This window comes from Pipra filicauda, unplaced genomic scaffold (assembly GCF_003945595.2).
Source record: "Pipra filicauda isolate LSUMZ 115617 unplaced genomic scaffold, ASM394559v2 scaffold115_size4368891_pilon, whole genome shotgun sequence".
NCBI lineage: Eukaryota > Metazoa > Chordata > Aves > Passeriformes > Pipridae > Pipra > Pipra filicauda.
Window position 1 is genome coordinate 1,447,084 of NW_024103607.1, and position 24,165 is coordinate 1,471,248.

The 24,165-nt window shown below is 41.2% G+C and overlaps 2 protein-coding genes across 9 annotated transcripts in view; both read right to left on the reverse strand.

Annotated features, from left to right (window-relative positions):
• Nucleotides 1-863: 863 nt before the first annotated feature.
• F7 (coagulation factor VII) lies at nucleotides 864-9,561 on the reverse strand. The gene is made up of 8 exons (XM_027743441.2): nucleotides 9,488-9,561; nucleotides 7,128-7,288; nucleotides 6,544-6,568; nucleotides 6,339-6,452; nucleotides 5,254-5,394; nucleotides 2,744-2,850; nucleotides 2,108-2,228; nucleotides 864-1,916 (listed from the first exon to the last, which is right to left on the reverse strand). The coding sequence occupies exons 1-8, from the start codon at nucleotides 9,555-9,557 to the stop codon at nucleotides 1,378-1,380; spliced, it is 1,278 nt and encodes a 425-aa protein (XP_027599242.1). The 5' UTR covers nucleotides 9,558-9,561; the 3' UTR covers nucleotides 864-1,377.
• A 6,698-nt stretch (nucleotides 9,562-16,259) lies between these two features.
• MCF2L (MCF.2 cell line derived transforming sequence like) overlaps nucleotides 16,260-24,165 on the reverse strand; it is a 151,089-nt gene continuing 143,183 nt past the window's right edge. For 5 of the 8 annotated variants that reach the window (XM_027743467.2, XM_027743464.2, XM_027743468.2 and 2 more), the window contains 6 exons: nucleotides 23,489-23,548; nucleotides 23,064-23,138; nucleotides 19,648-19,772; nucleotides 18,914-19,026; nucleotides 18,680-18,783; nucleotides 16,260-18,563 (listed from right to left, as the gene is read on the reverse strand). In XM_027743467.2, the coding sequence (XP_027599268.2) occupies nucleotides 18,469-18,563; nucleotides 18,680-18,783; nucleotides 18,914-19,026; nucleotides 19,648-19,772; nucleotides 23,064-23,138; nucleotides 23,489-23,548 (572 nt within the window). In that variant the 3' untranslated portion in view covers nucleotides 16,260-18,468. The remainder of the gene's footprint in view (nucleotides 18,564-18,679; nucleotides 18,784-18,913; nucleotides 19,027-19,647; nucleotides 19,773-23,063; nucleotides 23,139-23,488; nucleotides 23,549-24,165) is intronic. The other 3 variants (XM_027743473.2, XM_027743474.2, XM_027743470.2) reach the window with 2 other exon arrangements.

A 24,165-nucleotide genomic window follows, 5' to 3' on the forward strand; every position in this document is an offset into this window, starting at 1 on the left:
TGCATACTGTAAGAGCGCTTGTTTCTCAGCTCTCTGAAATTTGCTGCTTTTCCCAGTTCAGTTCACTATTTAAATGAACAGTATATCATTCTTCTGTGTCAGTAAAACAGGTTATAGGATGTTTAGTATTGCATGGTTTATGTGCCAGATGATATCAATGTTTTTCCCTAATAATAGAGTAAGATCAACTGTAATTGTCCTACTCTCTGATAAGCTTTTGTGATTGAGTTGATATTCCACATTATTTAAATGATCTTGGGTATAAGTTTTGCATAAGATTGCTAAACTGTTTTCTAATCTCCTAATCATTTTTATCTCCCTTACCTTTTCATGGTTTTCATGCTTAGATTAGAAGGTATATTTTTAAATTTTATAGTTGATAGTGTTTTCAGAGTGTTTCAAGTTCTACCATTTATGCCTTAACATTTTAGTGAATGGTATTTGGTCAGTGTTTTTCATATGGTCAGACAATTATTTTATTCTGACTTTAGATCTCAGTATAGAGAATACAGTTTAGATTGTACTGGACAACAAACGAAACAAATGTTCCCTTTCATTTGTGCTCTATGTATCAACAAGAGCAAGGCAAAGATAAGATTAAATCAATGGTATTCTTCACCATCCATAAATATAGGGTTAAATATTGCATTTTATAGCCCTACAGCAATAATGCTTGATGCAAGAAGACTGAAATAAACTTTTCATAGCAAACCTGTAAATGTGGAATCAACCTTTTTCCAGCTTTCTTGTTCTGGAGAATGTCTAAGGTTCCTATCCCTCAAATCTCGTTGCCACTGCAACTGTTGGAGAAAGCTACTTTAACACAATCTAAAAGAAACATTTTTTCTACTTTTTCTGCTATTTCATAATTATATTACAGGATCCATAGCACAGGAAGTTGTGAAAGCCAGACACATGAATGTGTTCAAAGGAGATTGCATTCAATTACAGACAGCAGGTTCATTCATGACTGTTCAGTCTAATGCAACTTCTGACTCAGGAAGTCTGTACTTCACCGATTACCAGAAGCTGAGAGGGTAGCTGGAGGAAGGATTATGATGTATAGCTGACAGTCTTTCTCTCAGCATCTAGCTGTGTCCTTCAGCAGAAATGGATGCAGAACGAGAGGGACTTTGAGTTTGATTTGTTACGGTTCTTCTGTGCCTGCTTGATAAGATACAAGTTTACTAACAATATCGATAAGGAATGTATTTTGTGTATTCAAGTAGGCATTGGGCTTGCTTCGAATCATTAATAGTGGTGTGGGTATCACGGGTATCACATATCTAAGATAATGAAGGAATGCTTCCACAGGAAAATGGCACAGAGTGATTGGGGGACAATAGCACACTCTGGAAATGCTCTGGCTCAACATCTTTAGTCCATGTGCTTCTTCAACCAGTTGATGTATTTGGACACCCTTGTGTAAACCCCATAGCTGCCTTCAACAGCACAGCCCTTTCCCCAGCTGACAATCCCAGTCAGAAACCAAGTGTTCTTGTATTTTGTAGCATGAGGACCACCACTGTCTCCCTTGCAGGCGTCCTTAGCTCCAGACAGGTCTCCTGCACAGAACATGTTCTCTGTGATATTTAAATTGGTCTCCTTTTCACATTCTTGTGTCTTTACGCGTGGCAAATCAACTCTCATCAGAACAGAAGAGGTGGCACCTCCATCTAATAGACGTCCCCATCCACTTACTGTGGAGAACTTGATAGAGGACAGTTCATACACAGCAAACCGTTTCTCAGGCAAACATATTGGCACCACATAGTCGGTGAGATTCATCGGTGTTTCCAGGCTCAAAAGGGCAATATCGTTATTGACTTGTCCAATCGTGTATCCTTCATGAATGATCATCCTGGAAACTCCACTTTCTTGCTCAGTTTTCTCATCTTCATTTATTTTGTGTTCACCTGGAAAAGTTATTAATCGCAGGTCATATCAGGGAGCTCCTTGATTCCTTGTAAGTTTAAGGAGATAGAGTGCTTCTAGTCTGACACCTATGAAGGACAATTCCCTTATACTACCAACGCCTTTAACTCTGGTTTTATCAGGATGAGAAGCTGCCACCACTTTGACAAGATGAGGAGAGGAGAATACATACCCAATCTCACACGAAGCTGGTTAAGGTGAATATAGTCCAAACAGTGAGCTGCAGTGACCACCCATTCCGGGGAAAGCAGGGTACCACCACACTTTTCTTTATTATCATGCATTATAAGGGCCTGCCAACATAAAGCAAATTTATATCTTACATCAAACGTGCTTGATCTGAATCTCAGTAGTGATGGGTTTCATATTGCTTTTTTCTGACACTGTATGCAACTGTGTATGAGAATACTGTGCTGACTTTATTGAGAATTTATGAGAGGGAGTCTTCCTAAATTGACATTGTCTCCATCTTGTAGTATGGACCTTGCCTATTATGACCAAGAGTGTAACCCTGCAAGCTGCAACTATAATTCTTGCCAGCAGTAATGTTAAGGACTAAGGTATCAGAGGATAGAGGTGGCTGTGTTACTACTCTACTCCAATGAAACCAGGCACTCCAAAACAAAGCTAAAATGCTTGACTGAAACAGGTGTATCTGCTGGCTATGGACAAAGAGGGAATTCACTTATCCAGACACCGTACTTTTAATGAATTTTTAACATAACAGATTTAAAACAGTGAATTTAAGATAGCACTTTTGTAAGGAAGTTAAAAAAATAAAAGCAATGAAAAATTTTTGAAGACTCACTTGCCATGGACATTCACCTGGAGGACAGACTAAACCACCTACTATTCTCCCTTGTGCAGTTGAATTTTTTTTTGCCAGCACTGGTATTTTTCCACATGGGTATTTCACTGAAAAAGAAAATTTAAAAAGAAAATAACAACAGAGGGCAGCAAGTGTGATTTTATTGTACTGAATTCACAGCAAAATTTCATTGAAGCTGTTAGTTTTGAGAACCCATACCCAGACTAGAAATCAGTGTTTCACCTAAGGTAAAGCAGCTCAACAAGTAAGTAGTCTTTTTGTTTGGAAGCAGCCAGAAATGCTCTAAGAAATAGAGTGCAGGTCTATACATTATCATTGACACATATTCACTTACTACAGGACTTTGCAAACACTATACCTGCTTAAGATATATCTCAAGAATATGAGGTAGGCTGCAGGCTGGAGTGAAGAAGTGACTCTGTAGTCTACACATTTTCAGTGACCCCGCTGACTTTAATTCAGTTGTACCAAGTGCCCAGCATCCATGGTACGGTCAGAGAGAGGCTTAAGCATGGAGTGGGCAGCTTGCCATCCCTTGTTTGGACAGACCCAAAGATGTCCTGAGAGCAGACACTGTGTCTTCTGGTATGCCTCTTGCAGACTGTACCTAGTTTGCTTGTGTCCAGAGAATCCTTGATTCTTCTGGACTTCACATCTCAGTCAATCTAAGGTCTGTTTTCACTCTGAGCAAGAATGTGAAGACTAGCAGTAAGAGAATCAAATCTTGACTGAACGTGTGACTGAGCTGCAGTGCAGAGGAAGCCTTAGTGTTTTCAGTACATCTTCCACCCAACTGAATTTTCCTTTAAAGAAGGTCTACCATTGGGGTTTTTTGTGTGCCATATGTCTGTGATGTAACAAAACACCATCCCTTCTGTCTGGCAGTCACACTGTGATAATGCTGTGAGGAGGAGTGCTCTCTTTCTACCACTTTGGGAGTCAGGGCCCTATAGTCTATGTTGAGCTGCATCCAATATCTCCATGGATCTGTAATAACTTCAGCTATGTGAAGACACCATCAGCCTTTTACAGGTACAGGCAAGGTATGGAGAAACAGGACTAGCTTTTTGATGGCAGCTGGGGAAGGATCAGAACAGATGTAACACAGACACATGGACTCTAACTTTGTATGCAGGACAGCAGTGCAAAAGGGCCAATGTCCCAAAAGAAGGGCCACTGTGAGAGATGACAAAAGGACTGTGAGGGGACTGGCAGCCTGGCAGTTGCACAGTTTTCTCTACTTGCAACACGTGGTCAGCTTTATGGCTGTTTTGGTCCCCAAGAAGCAAGCAGCAATAAATACATAGTCCTCAGAGGGGAAGACACACTGAAAAGCCTGTGGGGAATATTGAATTCTTTGTTCTCAGCTTTTAACAAAAGCACCTTCCCCACCACGTGGTATTGCAGGATCTGTTAATAAGGGATAAGCAGATTAATAGACATTTTTTTCTAATGAAATTGCTGTTGTTGACAGCTATGTTGTCATTATCAGCTCTCTGCATGAGTGCTCCATTGAGGTGTGTTTGTAGGGGGGCATCACCCCTCAGAATTATTTAGCATGCTCCCTACAGCTCTGTCCATTATGTTGTTATGTTCATTTCCCCAGGGGTCTCTTTTTTCCCCTCTAATAAAGTAATTCAACTAGGCATCTGCAATAGAGTCAGATGCCAGCTTATGTATTGGAAAAATAATTAACTTGCACTACCCTAGTCCCAGTTGAAACTGACCTTGTCAGGTGAGAGAAATATCTAGCCACAGTGTCTATAGTAATACCAAAAATGTATTATTCCTACTAAATAGGAAAAGAAGAAAAAGAAGAAAAGGGAAGGAAGGAAGGAAGGAAGGAAGGAAGGAAGGAAGGAAGGAAGGAAGAAAATAACTGGGTTTTTTTTGTTTTGTTTTTAGTAGACCTCTTCCTCTCTTGACCCTTGCACTGAAATAAATATAGTAATAAAATCCAGTCACAATTTCAGATTGAGAGACAACAGTAAAACAATGCTGCCTATGAGATATAGCTTACACTGTGGATGTAAGCTAAAACAAAGAAGGACTTGCGAGGCCCAGAGCCCCTCCATTTACCAGAAACCCCTCAGCCTGACTCCAAATCCCTGACCACTTGCTGCCATGAGCTTGTCTCCACTACTCGGTTCTTCTCTACTTGACTAGTGGTGAGCATGCTCCCAAAGGAGGAGACGGGTTCATCTCTCTCCTAACTCTGAGCAGATAGGATGTTCAAACTTGAATCTCCCATCTCCCAGAGGAGTGAAAAGAGAGGTTCAGAAGGCTCTCTGCTTGGTGTGCACACTGACAGCTGCTTTACTGGGATGTCTAACTTGCACCAGAAGCCTAAATGTACTATTTGGGACTCTGCCTGTGAAGAAGAGGTGGGGAGCTGGTATCTAAGGGTTATACCTTGCGCCTCCTGATGTGCACATGTTGAAAACCTTTCTTCCAGAGCTGGCTTAGACGTAGCATCAGGCTAGTCTTACCTTGGGGGATGCAGGACACGCCGTCACTCGCTAAAGTGTAATCATCTGCACAGAAGCACACTCGTTTTCCGGACTGCTCATCAGCACAGTACTGTTCACAGCCACCATTGTCAAAAATGCACTTGAGTTTGTCAGCCACGGCTAAAGTCAGACAAAGAGCATTTAGGTTTCAAGACGGATTTTTGTGCTTAACATGAATCAATTGCATTTGAAATGTTGACAGAGAAGCAAGGCAGCAAAGCGGATTTCTGTGATTTATGTAGACCGACTGCATCAGAAGCACCTTCCATTTGTGAAAAGCTAGGTAGGCCTGGATCTCCAGGAACTAGGGAATAAAATGCTATGCTTAAGAAACGTACACCTAAAATTAAATCAGTCTGCATTTATACAGTAGCTGAGCTGTCTAAAGTACGAAGGTGTTGCAATTGTGTGTTAGCCATCGTAAGAGATGACTGAAAAATTATAGCTATATTGTATTTATCCATTTAGCAGAAGGATGCTCTGGGATTACTGTTGAGGCTGCCTGGTTAGACTTAATGAGTGTCTAGCCCTTGCGTGGACTCTGGGTGTTCTGAAGTTATAACACTCAGTGTGAGGTGTCCACTGAAATCAGTGGAAATATGTATATTAACTTCATTAACCACTGGACCCATCCCTTCAGGCTTTGTACCATGCATATGAAGTGTAGTTCTTATTCACATAATGCATCGAGCTTCTAAGTCAAAGTAACTTCAGAAGTTGGGTAAGAAAAAAATTCCTCCTTTTCTCTCAGATGGTGCACAAAAGGCAATTTTTATTTTCTTTTACAAAGTCATTATAGGGCAGTAACTATATTGCTGCCTTTCAGTGCCTGACTGCTAGGTGGTTAATTCCATCAGGCGACACCACAAGCACTATGAACAGTAGCTGTCATAGCTAGAATGATGCAGAATCACAGAATCATAGAATATCCTGAGTTGGAAGGGACCCCAGAGGATCATCAAGTCCAACTCCTGAATGATAATGATTGTTACTACTTATCTCAATGCCTTGAATTTGAATGAATAATGGCATTTTTATTTTGTTATGTTATGCCACAAGCTGACCTTTTTCACAGCTCTTGCCCTCATATTCAACAGGACAGCGGCAAACGTAATCCTGAAACTGGTCATCACAAATCCCACCATTCTGACAGGGGTTGGAGTCACACTGGTTGGGGTCTGTAAAATATTCAGTGTCAGTCCACCTCATGCAAAGAGCTGCAGCAGTGGAAGAGTTTCACAGCTGTTAGAACATCCTGAATAATCATACCGGAATAGATGTGCCAGAACTCATTCTAGAAGAAAAAGATGCGAGATTCAATTAAAGAAAAATTAACTCAAGTTATGTCTTACTGCTCTTGTCACACAGGAGGGGTTACAGAAAGCCAGAGTGATGCCCCTTCTGCCTTTATAATTTGTGACAGTTAATATCCATGAAATACCCTACATTATTTTCTAGATTGTACATTATTTTCATATACCAGTAGCAAAGGGGACTCAGTTACAGACACAAATGGGTTACCCATAAGTAACCTCTGTATAGTTGAGGTGGGATTGACTGAAGAATATATTGCACAATACAACAATTTAAAGTATTGTCAGGGCAGGAATTTGGGGTTTGGGGAGATGACTCTGAGAGCATTGCCTAGATGGATACTGCCAAGAACGGCCTATGCAGTGTGCCTGTAACTCACTGCTGATGTGTGTCTCCCTATAGAAACAAGACAGAGATGCAAATAGCAGGACACTAACTGCTTTTTCTGCTCTCATGGTTTAGAATGTCAAAGCAAACCCTTGAGTAGGGGAAGTCCTTATGACAATGAGTGCTCGCTCATCCAGGCCCATTTTACTTACTGTCCTTGCATCATCACGGTAAATCTCTCTTGCTTCCTCATAGGAACACTTTTCTTCCATGCATTCTCTCTCTAGTGACCCCAGTTTTATCTCTTCAAAGAAGCTGTTGGCTCGTCTTTGCCTTTGCAAAACGCTGCTTGCCTCTTCCTGCTTTAGAAAGACTGAAAAACAGTGGCATGTTCTGTTTGTCATACAGCTGTGCTTGCCAGACAGAGAGGATCTGGGGACAATTTCCTCTGGAAGCTTTTCTGCTTTCCAAGGTTTTTTTTCTGAGACACTTCAGAAAAGAGATGGGCAAATGTGAAGGAGCCTCCTTTCTCTGTTTTGCCTCACAGATAAAGTGACAACACATGAATTTTACAGAGCCCAGGGCTTAGGAGAAGGTGGCACGTTACAACAGTGTTGTATGTATGTGTGTTGTATGTACGCCAGTGACTCCTAAGGTACTGTTGTACGTCATACGCATCTTGACATTTGCAACAGTTTCTTTGAATTGTAGCAGCTATGAAGCCTGTGTCACTTTATCTAGTACCAATGTACATGGCAAAACCTTAGTTTTCTGTACATGCTACAGTCATTTGGTGACAGGTGGACCACAGTCATCCCTTCAGCCACAGTCACATGTTATTTCACACTCCTTCACTTGTTAGACCTGAAGAAGGAACTTATTCCACCACTAGTAAACCACAATTTAAAAATCACTGCTTTAATATATTATCTTTAGTTTTTTGTGGAAAAGCCTACGTTAAGGTACATAGGAAAGCTGGACAGTGCTGATCACTTTTCCTAGTGGAGCCTGTAGATGGCTCCTAGCTTCTGTCAGCACTATAGACCACAGCTGCAGAGGGGTCTGCTCTTTGTGTGTCTGTGCCATGCTTTGGGAAGACATTGAGTACACAGGTTTGATAGCAGGCATCAGCAGAGCTCATTTCCTAGAGCTACATCAACTTGCAACTGACAGAAGCGTGCACTGAAAGCACACTGTCACCATGCTGACCTGTTCTTCAGCCTTAGGATATAAGCACACCACACAGCTATGCCCAGTATAATTCAGGATAAGGAATGAGAAGCCCCAGTGCTACAGTGTACTTTTTCTCCATGTACTACACAGAACAAGTCTTGAAATTATCAATTTTTCTTTTTCCTTTATGTCAGTAGGGGAGCTTCTGGAGCTTCATGACAACAACTTAAATTTCAGCGCTTAAACTATTTCACCTGTGATTGTGGGTAGATTTGGGGATCAAGCTTGACATGTGTCACCTGCCTTTCCCCAGGATATTCTCCACTACATGACCCCTGAAAGAATAGGAGTTACATTCTACCTTCTGGAAGAGCCCTGAGGGATGCTGAAGGACAAGACTCACGTGTGTCCCCATCAACATACACACAAACATAAATGCTGAGAGGGTTTATTCCAGTCTGGTGAGGCATCTCCATAAATGTGTCTAATCAGAATATTTGCTGAATTACATGCAAAATAGTGGTAATTTTTCCCTATATTTCAAAATTACTTGAAGGGATAAAGTATTGTGTGGTGTGCACTGAATTTATCCCAGAGTGCTTCATAAATATTTGGTCATTACAGGAATGTGATCTGGGTCTTTCTACTGTGATTTCAAAGTCAGGCTGTATGCATTTAATATGGCTTTCCTTGAGGGCTTTTAATTAACCTTATGCTGCAGATACATGGCACATGTATCACTGCATGGACATAGACTCTAACGGAGGAGCAAACCTGGGTGTATGGCTGGGAACATCCACCCGCTCCTATTTTGGCATTCTCCAGTTATTTGCATTGGAACACTTTTGACTTTGCTACATATTTTTCCGCCTTTCCTCACTGCAACACAGGAGACCCAGTCAATGGCTAACTGGGAATCTGAAAGCACTGGATCTACTTTATTACTATGGGAGCTGATTTTAAGACATACTGGAGCCACTGAAGCCACCTCCTCTCTGCCTTCTACTGCTGCTGAAATAGGGTGGATCCTCACCTCCTTAATTACTCATCAGCTGAATGACAGGCTATTGATGCTTTGCTTTGAGAAATGTCCCAATACGGTATAACAATAAATCACAGTTCCTTTCTTCATGCAGTGGGCAGACAGCTGGTGGTTTGCCTGCTATCTGTGCATCGAGATAATACATTCATTTAGCAATCTAGAGGTGCTTTCCTTAATTGGCAGAAAATGTGCATGGAACCATCACACTGAGAGCAAACAAGAACTTTAGAATACCACAGGCACAGCCGGAGACAGGAAAAACACGCAACTCAAAACTTGCAATGGAAATTATGTCTCAGTAACGGGAAAGCAGTCCACTGCCAGTAAACAGAATTACAGCCATATCCTGCAACATACCTGCATCCAGAGAAAGAGGGATCAGCAGCAGAAAGCAGAGAAACAAAGCCACACACTGCCTGGAAATCATGATGAACCCTATGAGCTAGTGTCCTGGTAGTGTATTGACATTTCAGCAAGTACTGTTTGGACAAACAGCTCAACTTCAAATGCTCGGAGCCAGAGGAGGGGCCAGCGAGTCGTGGAAACAGCAAAAGATCCATGACAGCCTGGAGAGCTGAGCCAAAGGATTTGCATGTGCCCTTTTCACACAAGTAGGGAGCTTGGTTTTGAAGCATGCTCTCCTGACCTGTGCAAAGGCTATGCTGATTACACAGACTGCTACCCCTGGGCCTTCATTTTCCACCTAACACACCTTTTTCATGACAAACGTAAATGCTGGGACCCTGCATCCATAGGACAGGCATTAGCTTGGCCCTGTAGCCTCACATGCAGAGAGCAGTAATGTGATATTTATCTTGCATAGGCAGTCAAGATACAGCCTTTCAGTGCTTTGGAGTATGATGGAACCACTGCCATCTGTCTTTTCCCATTTCTCTATCACCAGCTGAAACTCTGCACTTGTGCCAGAACTTGCTTGGAGACACTAATTAACCAGCAAGAGACACCCTACACTGTTTCCATGTTTACTGCCAGACCCATGTAGCCTGCACAAGCTGGAGTAGCTGGAAGAGGTGCCGAACTGATCCACGTACTTTATTACTAACAACAGGGCTTTAAGGAGCTAATCTGCAGACAGTGTTTTATCTGGAACATAAGCAGTCCTCTGATTTAATGGAAATCAATTAATGGCATCAGACTGGAGAGCTGACAACATTCTTGGGGAAATATTTACTTAAGATAGCAGCAAGGTAAAGAGCATGTTTGTCTATGAGAAGTGAAGCATTGCCTAAAGGCAATGTGTTTTCCAGGCTGTTCTCCCCTTCCTGTGTGGAAAGGAAAGAGGGTCACCCCTGCATCTGAATGCTACAGCAAAGGAAAGCAACAGCTGGATTTTCACTTTGCTGCCAACATTCAGCATAACTTCCTGCAGAAGTCATGACTGCTTAGGAAAGTCAGGCTCCTGGCTGTTTGCATGCAGTCCTGTTGTTTAGTGGTGGTGCACATAGCTGGATGTTCTGTTCTGCTTCAGAACCACTTTCCCAAGAGGCAGCATCCGGGCACTTCTCTGGATCACAGCCTGGCTAATTCCCAGCAGTCCTGTTCCTGGGACAGCTGGAAACAGATGGGCAATGCTGTCCCAGGCAGAGGAAAGAGGACAGTTACTGGAATGCAAAAGAAGCTACAGCACCCCTGTGCTGCTTTTTGGGAACCCTCTCCATGCCTCAGAGCCTGCCAACACAATCCTCCTTGTTAACTTGGCTGTGGCGAGTTGAAAATAGGAAGTGTGTGTTCAGCTTAGCAAGAGCAAACCTAAGCTTGCTGGAGCTGTTTGAAAGTTTCTTCTTGTCTCATCTTCTTGGGGAAAGACCTAGCCCCATCTAGTTGAATGAGTCACACAGATCAGAGCATGAAGCTCTGCCTTCCGTACCTGAGGCCAGCCTGGGTCTGCACTTATGCCCTCCACTCCCTGCATTTCCTTAGGCTGGGTGGGTATCTCCCTGCTGGGGAGGGTGAGGTGGCTGCCACTCCACAGTGGCATTGCAGCATCTCTGCACCATGGTACTCTCTTGCTTTCTTCATAATGTGCAGATCCTGTACATCCTTTAGGACTGATGCAATATTTTCATTCTGTCTTCCTTCCTCTCTTGGCATCCCTTAAACATGAAAGATTTTCTTTTATTTCTTGGGAATACTCAGTTATTATTTTTAGAACCCAGGAAGGAGACCAAGCGCTGGGAACAAGAGTCAATTCACATGGAGACCATCCTTCTTCCAAAAACAATTCATGCAAGTAGGCTCCATCAGGGATGAACCTGAGGAGGGTCACCACGGACCCTCGGATTCAGCACCACCACGGATTCAGCACTCCCAGGACTATGTTACAGATCAAGAAGTTCACACTCAGGGATCTCATCACAACGGTGTTTCCTACTAACTTCAGCTGGACCAGTTCTTTGCTTAAAGAGCTATGTTTTTAAAGAGCCCTCTTTCCTTTTACTGTCTTAGACCCCAAGGTTCCTGGTTTCAGCTGACAGAGTTAATTTTCTTCTTAGTAGCTGGTACAGTGCTGGGGTTTGGATTCAGTATAAGGATAATGTTGATAACACACTGATGTTTTGGCTGTTGCTGAGCAGGGCTTACCCTGTCAGGGACTTTTCAGTTTGCCGTGCTCTGCCAGTGAGCAGGTACACAAGAAGCTGTGAGGGAGCATGGTCAGGACAGGTGATCCAAACTGGCCAAAGGGATATTCCATACCATAGGATGTCATGTTCAGTAGACAAACTGGGGAAGTTGGCTGGAAGGAGACAATCACTGCCTGGGAATGGGTTGGGCATCGGTCAGTGGATGATGAGCAATTGTATTGTGCATCACTTGTTTCTCTTGGGTTTCTCTCTCTCTCTCTGTGTCTCCTTTTTATACTGTTATTATTATTATATTAGTATTATTAATATTATTATATTTTATTTTGTTTTAATTATTAAATTGTTCTTATTTCAACCCACAAATTTTACTTCGTTTTTTTGTCCCGATTCTCCTCCTCATCCCACAGGGAGGTGAGCAGTGAGTGAGCAGTTGCCTGGTACTTAGTTGCAGGCTGGGGTTAAACCATAACAGCCCCCTTGGTGCCCAATGTGGGGCCTGGAAAGTTAACAACTGATCCAACCAGAGCATATTAAATTAAGTTCATTATAAGCTTTCATTGCATTGGTTTAATAGTGACTGGTCCCAATGTTGGTTTATTTGCCATCAGAGTGGTTGTGCTTGTTCTCAGGGTTGTGTTATGCAATACCTTACTTGCAGCCTTTCTTTGCTGTTTTGGTGTTCATCGCCTGTGGGGCCTGGGCTATGGCTGTAATTTTGTTGTACTTCACAGTATTGGCTTACAGTCTGATAGAATTGCTAGTTGTGAAACTAGTCTGATGTGTTCTCAGCATTGGCATGAGCTCTGTATTTCGGGAGCCATCTATTGGGAATTATTAAAAATTACACCTTTAGCCTTTTTTCCTTGCAGAACCAATCTATTGAGGAGACTTCTCCCTCCCTCTCTCCATGCCTGCCTGCCTACCTGTCTTCCATCTTCAGAAGCCCTCCAGACTGATTAAAGTAGCATTTGAAAATTTTAAATGTTTTTAGTATCCTTTGAATACCCTTAAAACCAGCCTGGCCCCAAACCCCGTGACAAGCACTGCTACTCAAAGGAGGAAGAGAGGGATTCAAATCCCAGCAACAGGCTCTGAAGCTGCTGACATTCTGTTAACAAGCACTGGGGCTACTCACACTCCAGCTTGATTTCACTTGGAGGGGTGTCCAGTACAGCTGAAACTGACTGGCCAGGGGGTGTAAGCACAGGCTTACCATCTGCCATGGACACATCCAGACTGCGCTGGAATAGGTTGAAGCTCTGGAACATCTGCAATGTATCGATAATATCGTCATGTGGGATGATACAGCACAAGAAGTTTTTGAGAAAGGGAAGAAAATAGTTAAATCCTTCTGAAAGGCAGTTTTGCCATAAAATAAAGATCAAGGGATGTGCACAGGAAATTCGGTTTTAGGGAATACAATGGCAAGATGGGTGTTGTCACATCCCAATGGATGTGACCAACAAAATAACAGCAATGTCTCCACCAGCTAGCTAGAAACAAACACAGCTTTCCTAGGTGTTGCAGGTTTCTGGAGAATGCGCATCCCAAATTGCAGTCTGATTGTCATCTCTCTCTATCAGGTGACCAGGAAGAAGAATGATTTCAAATGGTTTCACCCTAAGTAACAACAAGCCTTTGAACAAATCCAGGAGGAGATAGTTCACGCAGTAGCCTTCAGTTCAGTGCAAACAGGGCAAGATGTAAAAATGTGCTTTACACCACAGCCAGGAAGAACAGTCCTATCTGGAGCCTCTGGCAGGAAGTACAGGGGAAACTCAAGGTTGACACCAGAGGATCCAAAGCCGGCTATACTCCAGCTGATAAAGAGACACTGGCAGCTTATGAAGATGTCAGAGCCGCTTTGGCAGTGATTTCTTCTGAACCACACAGCTCCTCCTGGCACCCCAGTTGCTCATGCTGGGTTGAATGAAAGGGAGGGTCCCCTCTTCACATCATGCAACTGATGTTTGTGCAGCAGTGATGGAATCAGAACTCGGTTCACCATGCAACAATCCAAATACCACATGCCATCTTTCCTGCCCTGAAAGACTGTTATGACAGATGGAGACCAAGGTCATGAACTAAATGAACTCAGTGGACTTCTATAAGTATGGCCTATAGACTAAGAGAATGGTATCTGTGTGTATAACTATCAAAAGATGGGAAAGGTGATGGGGTATTTGATAGTATGGGACTTGGAATGATGTACATGGTATAGAATATAAAGTGCTAAATACTGTTCTGGTTTCGGCTGGGGCAGAGTTCATTTTCTTCTTAGTAGCTGCTACAATGCTGGGTTTTTTGAATTCATTATGAGGATAATGTTGATAACACGCTGATGTTTTGGCTGTTGCTAAGTAGTGCTTACCCTAAGACAGGGACTTTTCAGTGTCTCACACTCTGCCAGTGAGGACCTGCACAAGAAGCTGTGAGGGAGCATGGCCAAGATAGGTGACTCAAACTGGCCAAAGGGATATTCCACACCACAGAATGTCATGCCCATTATATAAACTGAGGAGTTACCTGGAAGGGGTCAATTGCTGATCAGTGATGGGGGGGGGCATCGGTCTGCAGGTGCTGAGTAATTGCATTTTGCAGCACTTATCCTTTCTTGGCTTTTCTCTCTCTGTTACTATTATTATTGTTGTTGTTGTTATTATATCATTATCATTAGTATTACTATATTTTACTTTGTTCCAATTATTGAAGTGTTCTTATCTCAACCCACGAGTCCTACTTTTCTGTTCCTGATTCTCCTCTCCAGCCCACTGGGTGGGAGGGAGTGAGTGAGCAGCTGCATAGTGGTTAGCTGCTGGCTAGGGCTAAACCCTGACACCACCCAGAGGAGCAAACATCAGTTTGCTTTTCTTTCCCAGAAGTGTTTTCTTCCCTAAGTGTTACTTTGTTTTCCTTCCTGTGTGGTCCTGCTGTAGTTCATGAAAATTGCGCTGGTGTCCTGCTCTATAAATCTTGCCAGTGCAGGCTTTAGCCTTGGCTTATGTTTCCTGAGGAATTTCAAGAAAAATAATCTGCTATTCAATTAAAAGTGAATATATATTAATGCAAACATGCACCCCTGCTGCTCATGGGTGCTACTAGAATCAGTCTGGGGACAGCTGCTCAGAAGATATTATGATATTTTTAGTGTATGTGTTTGATGTGCCAAAGTTGCTCGATTTAAAAAAATAAACAGTTAAAAAAATTAAACATGAAAAATATTACAATGTGAAATAAAAAAAATCTAAAGCAAAAACATTAGTCTGGAAGACATGATGAACTGATATCTTAGAACGTGTCCTTTATTTTTGCTTTGTTTCCTACTCACATTTTTAAAAGAAAAACACAATTTTTCTATTTTTAGTTTCATATTTTGGGTTGGAGAGAAGACGTATGGAAGTTATTTGGAACTGGGCAACTTGATCTGATCCAACAAGTCACATCTAGGGATGCTGCTAATTCTGGGCACTTGTGTGGACACTCCAGACTTCGCAGTGCAGTTCATAACATCATCTGACATATGACAGAGAAGGGTAATTGTAGTCCCTGTCATTTTGAGGTAAGTGATGTGAGCTATGGTCCAACATTTTCAGGTTTGTTCAGTGACAACATCTGTGCAGTACAGAGAAAAGGGTTTGTGCTCCAACTAGCAAGCTTCTTCTGTGCCTATGTAAGACTGTGCTCAAACTTTGAGCCAGTGATCTAAGAAATCAATTATTATTAGGTTTTTATATAGAAAATCTTTATTTTCCACTAAGGTAAATCTGGGCTGGAATTCCTTAATTCTTTTTCTCTAAAGAAAAAAGTATGATATGGCTCTACTACTTTACTCAGAAAAGTAGGACTACATACTATAGAGGGAGCTGTTATGTTAACAAGAGTAAACAAAAAGCAATCAAACCCTAGTAACACCTTAACTGGATTGTGTAATGCGCATGGCCACCCACTCAGCCCAAATCACTCCAGTCAGTGTGAAATTCACCTTCTACCATGGTATGATGGTCCTTAAAGTCATTAATCAGTGGATGTGTGAACATGTTCCTCTTCAGATGCTGCAAAAGTGAACATGGTGTCTTGTTTCTCACCCAGCTGTAGCCAGATATGGATCTCCAACTTGTTCTTAGACCATAGGATCAAGAGGAGCATGCCTACAGGAGAAGGTGAACCATGGGATACACAGCTTTTTTCAGGAAAACCCAAGGGCCATGTGTCTTCTTTCATTAAAGGGTGTATGGGAAAAAGGGAGTCAATCCAATTACCTGGTAAAGGCTTTCATTTTTTATCCCCAACCTGCTTTAATTCCCCAGTGCCAGGTAAGTGAGACCAGAGCACAAGGGTGAAATGGTGTTTCTCTGAGATGGTCCCAGAATGAACAGGCAGAGGACTGGAACACACAGACCCTGACAAGCAACAGCTGGACAGCCCTAGTTTTTCATTCCAAATCCTCCAGCCTCCCTCTGTTTTTATGATACCCATAAGAAGCTTTCAAGACTGTGAGACAAAATAAACCCCAGAGAATGTCTATATAAAGGCATTCAGCAAGAAGTGCTGAAATTTATTCAAATTAATTACAGTAGAGACCTCTGACTTTGAACTTCTAATTCACAACAGCAGTAAAAAAGGAAATGGTGAAATCGGTTGTATTAAAGTGCAGTGATGTGGAGAAAACCACTGAAATAACACAAATGAGGCTGCAGTGAGAAATGAAACAACAGTCTCATCCTAGCAATGACAGCAATATATAAGCAAATTATGTTACAGATAATTTACAAAATAACTTACATAAATGAAGATAAGCTGAATCTCATGTTGCCATTTAATTGTTAAATATCAGACTAAATATTCCTGGTCAGCACAGTATTATATGGGATAATTAAAAAAAAGATCAGACGATTTCTGCATTGAAAAATTTGGCTGAAGTAAAATTCTGATCAGCCTTTATATTGCAGTATTGCAAGAAACCTAAGTATTTATGAATTGTAAAGTGACACATTCAGCAGCATGAAGACTATAAATACATCTTTTACATTGATATCTACACACATATACATATCTACACACACACAAATATATACACACAAGCACATACATGCACATACATATGTGCATAAATATATGCGTGTGTTTATATATATACGTTTCAATTTGTACTGACCATGGTCAGCTGCATTTTGATTGTGTCTGGGGTAGGGTTGCTTTCACAACCCAGGCGTAAAATCATTCTTAGGAGTGTTTGTCATTTACCTTTCCTAAGCTGCAGCCTCTAAAACATAAAATTTTGGCATAAAGACAGACTTCAGGGCTCAGCCATCAGAGGGTCTGATGATTACCAGCAGTTCTCATTGACATAATCTCCTGTGCTTAGCACTTCTGAAAAATTATGCTCTTAGTGCCCACTTTATTTTTAAATAATATGATACACGAATCAGTTAAAAACCTGTTTTCATATAAGCAAAAACATTTGAGAGCTAGACAGAAATGAACACTATTCTATACATGCACACAGTTTTGTACTGTTTTTAAGGATGATGTGCAAAAAATGTCTGACAACATGAAAACTTACAATGTTGGCTTACATCATATCTTGAAAAGTGGCAAGTTTAGCATCACCTTTCCTTTAAAAAAATTAAAATATTTATCTGTAGCATAAATCTGACTATTCTCTAAGATTTTTTTTCTCCTGTGCTCCCCTTTTATAGAAAAATTATGTCATTGGGTTTTTTTGCTCTTTCAATGAATCTGGAACAAACACTATGTAGACTGAAAATACGCTGGATTTCCAGCCTTCATAGGTTTGACTGAAGGAAGGCTCTTGACCCACAGTGCAGCCACAATAGTTTCCCCTGTCTGTAACTGCACGTTAATTGTGAGAGCTGAAAGTAACCATGCAATTACTGTTTATTAAAAAAATCATTTAGTGAATAAGAACATTTGTGTATCGTTGTGCATCTATGTAAGGAAAAAGATACTACTAAATTGCCAAGGCTATGTAAACACAGTGATCTTGGTAAAGAATTTGGTTGTGAGACCAAAATACCTCAGAAAAGAGCTGTTCCATTGCACACATCATTAAAAGGTTGGAAAGGATAAAATAATAGTTTCTTTTGATGCTGTTGTGGTCAGTGAATTGGTCATATCTGCATCCCAGTCTCTAGGGAGCAGATGAATACCCTGAAGACCCAGGATAAAAGGGTGAACCAAACCTCCTCCATCGTTGCTTTAAGAGTCCCATTCACCGCACTGACTGAGGTATGTCCCTGGAGAAAAGGGGTTTTGGGGAACAAGAAATTGTAAACTTGGATTTATTTTCCTCATACTTATCCTGTAGAGTGATTGCTGTGTTATTAGTTTACAATGAGCATTGAGCACTGAACACATTTTGTTTGCTCACATTCAGATTCTGGCTGTTACAAAATTAAATTTCAGTTCTGCAGAAACCTGATTGTGTATCAAGAAGAAAATGCGTTTTATGCTAACAGCTCGGCAGCTTCAGACTTTAGAGCATAAACCTCTACAAAACCCTATTTCAAATCATTTAACTTTTATTTACAACTTTACATTCCATGCACTTTTCATTGCGATCTTCTGTGAGAACCTGTAAAAGTCACCACTAAAAATACTCAGAGCTGGCAACACAGAATTGGTGGTTCTCTGATGGAGTCCAATGTCCATAACGCTGCAGCAAATGACAGTCTCTGAATTCACCTTCCATAGAAGTGGAATGAAAACTTCATATTAGCCCTTAATGTCGGAGAAGCTGGTACTGCTGACATTGCAGCTATCACTGCAACTTGATGATGTGCTCAAAGTGCTGGAGGCAGTGCCTGATTCTGGAATGAAAGGAAAAAAAAACCCACAAGAAAATATTATATAGTGGTTGTTTTTCATTACTTTCTTTGATAATAGGAATCTCCAGAGACACAATAATCTCATTTAAAATACCTACCAGAGCTGCTCAAAGACTGAGCTGATTTTGAATTGCCTATGAGCATCAGCACATTGTTTGCTGGGATCCAACCTTCTCTACCAGTGCTCAGGTTCTTTACATACCTAAAAAATATATATAAATAAAATTAGGAGTCCGATTGCTTCATTTGATGCCCTTGAAAGTTTTGCCCTAAACATCTGCCTTCCAAACACAGTTCTGCGTATAAAAATTTCCAAACACAGATCTGCGTACCAAAGTCCATCCTCCCCTTCACGAATCAGTTGAACTAGATCTCCACTTTTCACTGTAAATTCTTCAGAAACTCCTTTCTCATAATCAGTCACAACTGTATATTTACCAGGAGTCTAAATGCACACAGAGGAAAAACAAACAAATTATTTCTATTGAGTACTTTAAGGTACGTTGCAGCTTTTGTTATGAAATTATAGTACTTTTCCCTTCTTTCTCATGCACCTACATGCTGAAGAGGTTGTAAATATACATACTGAGGCAGTAAAACTCTGATTGATTACATGCAAATTCAGTACATGAATTCTCACACCCTGAAAAACATTCAGTGAAATGCTTCCATTATAACAATTAATTCATATGTCTACAGAAAATAAAATCAAAAGAAAAAAACTCCAACAATACCAAGCTGGCAAACTGCTGACATGATGTACATGTGGAAACCTGTTGACATGGTAGCTGATCATGACATCATTTGACTGCTGTAGCATGGCATAAGCAGACACAACTCACTAGTCCGTAGGTACGCAAAGGCACAGATGGACCTTCCGAATTTACAAACACAGGGCCGATTCAGGAGAAGGGGATCTTCTCCACTGACCTAGGAATTTTGCCCAGCTGAGCATTTCAAGGCAGACACTTTCCTTCCAGCAAGTTTCAAAAGCATTCCTGTACATTGCCACACACAATGCATTGGTATCACTTGCTCAGCTCAATAGCAAAGCATTTCTGGTTACCAGCTTCATCTCGCCTCCTCCTCCTCCTTCTTCCTCCGCATCTGATGAATTCAGTGGTTCTTCAGCACTAGACCAGCCGTCATTTTCTTCAGATGCATCAAGAGAATGGGATGGTTTGGCCCAACCTTGTGGAATAAACAGCTGACTGTTAGCTTAGGAGCAGTGAGCCACCGAATGGGAGGAACGTTCTTCCCAATGATAAGCTCTTAAAGCAATCAACATGAACAGGAGAAAAACTGTACAGACGAAAGTTATTACAGTCACTGAGTGAAATTCATTGCTGGCAAAAGCTGGCCTGCTTCCATCAGAGTAAATGGAGCTGTAGCAATGCACAGCTGTGAATTTGGCCCTTTGGATTTATATAAAGGGAAACGAATGGAGAGAATGCAAATTCCTGACTAAAAAGTAAATACATATAAATATTTGTACAATAAATATATATTATACAAAGATGAATGGTGGATAGATACTCTTTTTCTTGGGAGGAGATAGAAGACAGAAAGGTACACTTTTTGGGAAGAGGTTGACACAAAGGGATGTCACCCAAAGCAACCTAAACAGCCTGCTGGAATAAGGGATGAATGGGGAATGCCTCCTTCAAACCATTAAGCACTTAGAGCTGTCAAGAAATTCAACACAAGCTACAAGCGCTGTGTACTTCACCTGATCAGGCAGCTCATTATTTAAGGGTGTTCAGGCTGACACAAGGATACTTAAGCACACTGAGGTATCTTGGTGTTAAGTCACTGCACCAGACACTACAAGAACAATCTCCCGCCTGTCATTTATTCCCTATTCTCTCTCAGGGTGAAGCATTTCATTTATTTATAAAGCTGAATCATATCCAGAGTGCACAAAATCCTTTTCCAAATAAAAGTACGGTAAGTTTTTAGTGGGATGCTTTATATTGATGTCAGCAGCTGTCAATAAATGTGTCGAGTTCACAATGAAAAAAAAAGTCATAATACAAGAGACAAATATTTGTAAGTAAGATTTTGCTTCAAGCCAAATAGTAACAACAATGAAACTCAATGAAAAGAATGAAAGGAAGAACAAACCTCCCACTTTTATGTAGCTATTAGTTAAGTTGAGAAAGCACCAGCATTTTTGTGCTTCACTGCTTCCAAGGCTGGTCATGCCAGTGCCTGAGGAAAAAACTGAACACCAGAGTAAAGCCAAAGAAATCTAAGAATCACAGAATCAAATCACACCCAGAGCACACCAAACAGAGTGGGATTTTACCTCGCCTGTGCTGCTGGATGACCTGCACAAGATTAGAAGTACTGACCCATTTGGCCCTGTCCAGGGTTAAGAATGAACTTCCATCTGTGAAGAAACTGAGTAATAAATTCCTGATGTATTCCATGAAAATTTCCTTGGATACTTACAGCATCTAGTTGGCTTGTTGGACACAGATGAAACCCTTTCCTTTATTTCCAAGTTAAGAACAAAGGAACAACCCCCCCCCCGATTTCTCAAAATTGTTCCTAGCTCTCATTAGAAACAGAACCAATGAGTTGCAAAAAAAGAAAGGGAAATCACTAAAGTTCTCTGCCTGTAGCCTCATACTGGCCTGCTGATGTGGTAAATTTTGTGTAACGGCTCTTGTTCCTCAGCCTTTTCTTTCCTTATATTTTGTTGATGTGCTAAGAGCAGACAGGTCTGATCTTGCCATAGTAACAATACTACTCCTCCTCATACAAGATGGCACTGGGAAGGTCACTATGGGCACTGAAATGATGCATGCACATTCAATGTGTATGTGTGTATTCTGCATGGTGTGACTAAATCAGAGCTCTCTATAAAGGCAGGAAAGGTAAGAAAATGATAGGCAGTCTTGAGAAAAGACAAGGTTATGCAGAAATGAGTTTAGATAAGATTGGTGCCAGGAAAACCATTTAATGCTTCTCTTCAGAAATGGTCTCAAGTTTCTTCACAGAGCTATGACCTGCCTACAACGTGTGATTCTGACACTAAATCATTTTCCTTGAGCTCACTGCATACAAATCAGAGCAATACAGCAGTGAAAGGAAATGAGTGGGGACAACGCACTGTGCACTGGGAAGTTGTGATCATCATGTGGTGCAGTTTCACCCCAAAATGCCTGGGTCAGCTGCTTATCCCTCTTTGAACTGGTGAAGGAGAAGAGATGAAGTGTCAGAAAAAAGATGGGAAGGTGCAAGACAAAGGGGAGTTAGTAGATGTTTTAAACTAATTTAGTTGGTTTAGCAGTTTCATAAAGTGCGAGGCGCTGGGACAGAACAGCAAATCAGACAGCCTTGTTCCAAGGACTCAATAATTTTACTATAAGTTAGCAATGATCAAGGACTCTTCCTTGGAAGATTCCAGCATCTATGGAAAGGGCCATAAAACACCCTTTTCCTGCAGAGAGCATTTCTGGGCCCTCAGGATTTTCCATGGTACCTGAAGATCTCAGAGTTTTGACTGCTACCTGCAGAAAATCAACGTTGCAACTTTCATATCCACCCCTGTGGTGTTTCTGCATGTGTCCAGCCTAGGATTACATTGCTTGCTGCTCAGACAAGGTGACTGGTGTTGCATAGTTTCTGTAGCACAGCAGCTGAACCTGCATTTCCACAGGTAAAACAAAGACTTTGGAAATCTGGAAAGGAGGTTGATGGTAGAGGTTGAAACAACTTCACCTTTAGATGAATATTTTCTAAAGGAGATGGTGGTGGAAAGAGACAGGAAGAGGAGGACTGCTCTTCTTGTCCTGTCTAGTGAATTAACCCTAGGGATTTGTACTGAAACCTTCACCAACAGCCTTACTGGTTAGAAATGGGTAGTTTAATTGAAATGCATTTCTATTCTCTGCTTAGCTGTGAGCTAGGAGAATAGGAGGCAAACTGCTGCAAGGGGTTCAAGTTAAGTTCAAGTTAATTGCCCGCTATCACTCAAAGAAAGATGCAACAGGGCAGTGACTACTGTAAGAAATGCAGATCTAAAATGGAAATTCCACATGACAATGATCTGGATACATGAGTGTCAGATTTTTTTTTCTTTTTTTAAAAGTTAAATCCTTTCCGCAAGGGGCACAGTGACAGAAGGATGCTAACACAGGGAAAGCTGTGTGTCTCACAGCAACTGGACACCCTTCTAAGTCATTAAACATCCAGCTTCTGGTTATTTCTTCAGCAGCAGACCTCTTTCCCACTGTCTTCCCCTAAAAACTAGTTAGCCATATGCTACTTTATTTGATACCAAGTTAAAACTTCGACTGGTTTTGCTATCAAAAACAATGTATACAGAACCTGAAAGATCCACTTGGAAGAACAACTGATATCAATACTGCTGCACACAACAGCACCCTACAGGTATCCCCAGCACTCTGATGTAACATATTACATGAGGGATGTGTGGATATTTGTGGAGTACAAGATGTGGTATCACTGTACCTCTTAAACCAAAAGGAGTTGGGTCACTCACTACTTCATGTCGTTTAGCTTTTTTGTCAGGACTGGTAGGAGAAGCTGCAGGAGGATGAATAGGCAAAAAAAACAGAAGAGAGATATTGAAGAACTGGAAAAAAAGAGAATAGGCGGATTGCATGCTAAATACCTTTGAGTTTACACTGGAAAACAAGTGGATTTCTGTAATCTAATTTTAGCTGTCATTGTTCCATTGTAGAAGAACAAATTAATTATTTACAAGTAGTTATTTGAAAATAAATTGACAAATTTATTCTACAGTAATAGATGAAAATATATGTAAACTTTTCTAAATGAATGAGACATCAACTGAATACAATTAACTTCAATTTTAGACAAACATTACCAAATTAAGCAATCATTTTTATAGAAATCTAGTGCTACAGCAATACCTGGTCCTGTAAGAAGGATCATTGGCAATGTCTGGCTTTTAGCAGAAGGAGATGGAGTTTCTGTCAAGGCAAGCATGGGATATTAGTGCTCACCTCATTAGCATTAGATATACAACCCTAGAGTCTCTCCAGAAAGAACTCAAAGGTAATCAGGTTTCAAAAGGCATTCTGGAAAGATGTTTTCGGGGAAAAAATATCATGCTCTTGAACAAGTGCCATCATCTTAATGCAATTCATACTGTTCAAAGACAGCTGTTCAAAGCAAGAAGTGACTGTACCAGTGTGATTACTTGGCAGGAGGAAGCAAGAAAGGTCTTAGACTCTTATTGCCTGTTTTAGAAAAAAAGAAGACCATTTCTAGAAGAATAGAGAAATTTGTATTTATTTTTCTATCCAGGAAAACAACATTGTCAGCCACATTCTGCTGTAGTTATGCTTTGGGAGTTTTGTTAGAATGAATGCCAATACAGAAATACTCTATAAAACCTTGATTCCTTTTTGCCAAGTACAAGTGCATTTGGGGCAGATCCACTGAAGCTAGAAGCAGGCCAGGTGTCTGATCAGATGACAACTTTCTTCCTCTAGTTTTTCTACAGGAATGAGGCACTCCTTCTTTGGCCTTGACAGTGAGATTGGAGACATTGGAAACTGCACTCCTTCCCTTGCATCTCCAACAG

Coding starts and splice junctions, on each gene's coding strand:
- F7 (XM_027743441.2), bottom strand. CDS start 9,557: ATGATTTCCAGGCAGTGTGTGGCTTTGTTTCTCTGCTTTCTGCTGCTG. Junction 7,289..9,487: donor CCCTCTTTCTCTGGATGCAG/GTATGTTGCAGG, acceptor ACTGTTTTTCAG/TCTTTCTAAAGCAGGAAGAG. Junction 2,851..5,253: donor CGTGTCCTGCATCCCCCAAG/GTAAGACTAGCC, acceptor TTTCTTTTTCAG/TGAAATACCCATGTGGAAAA.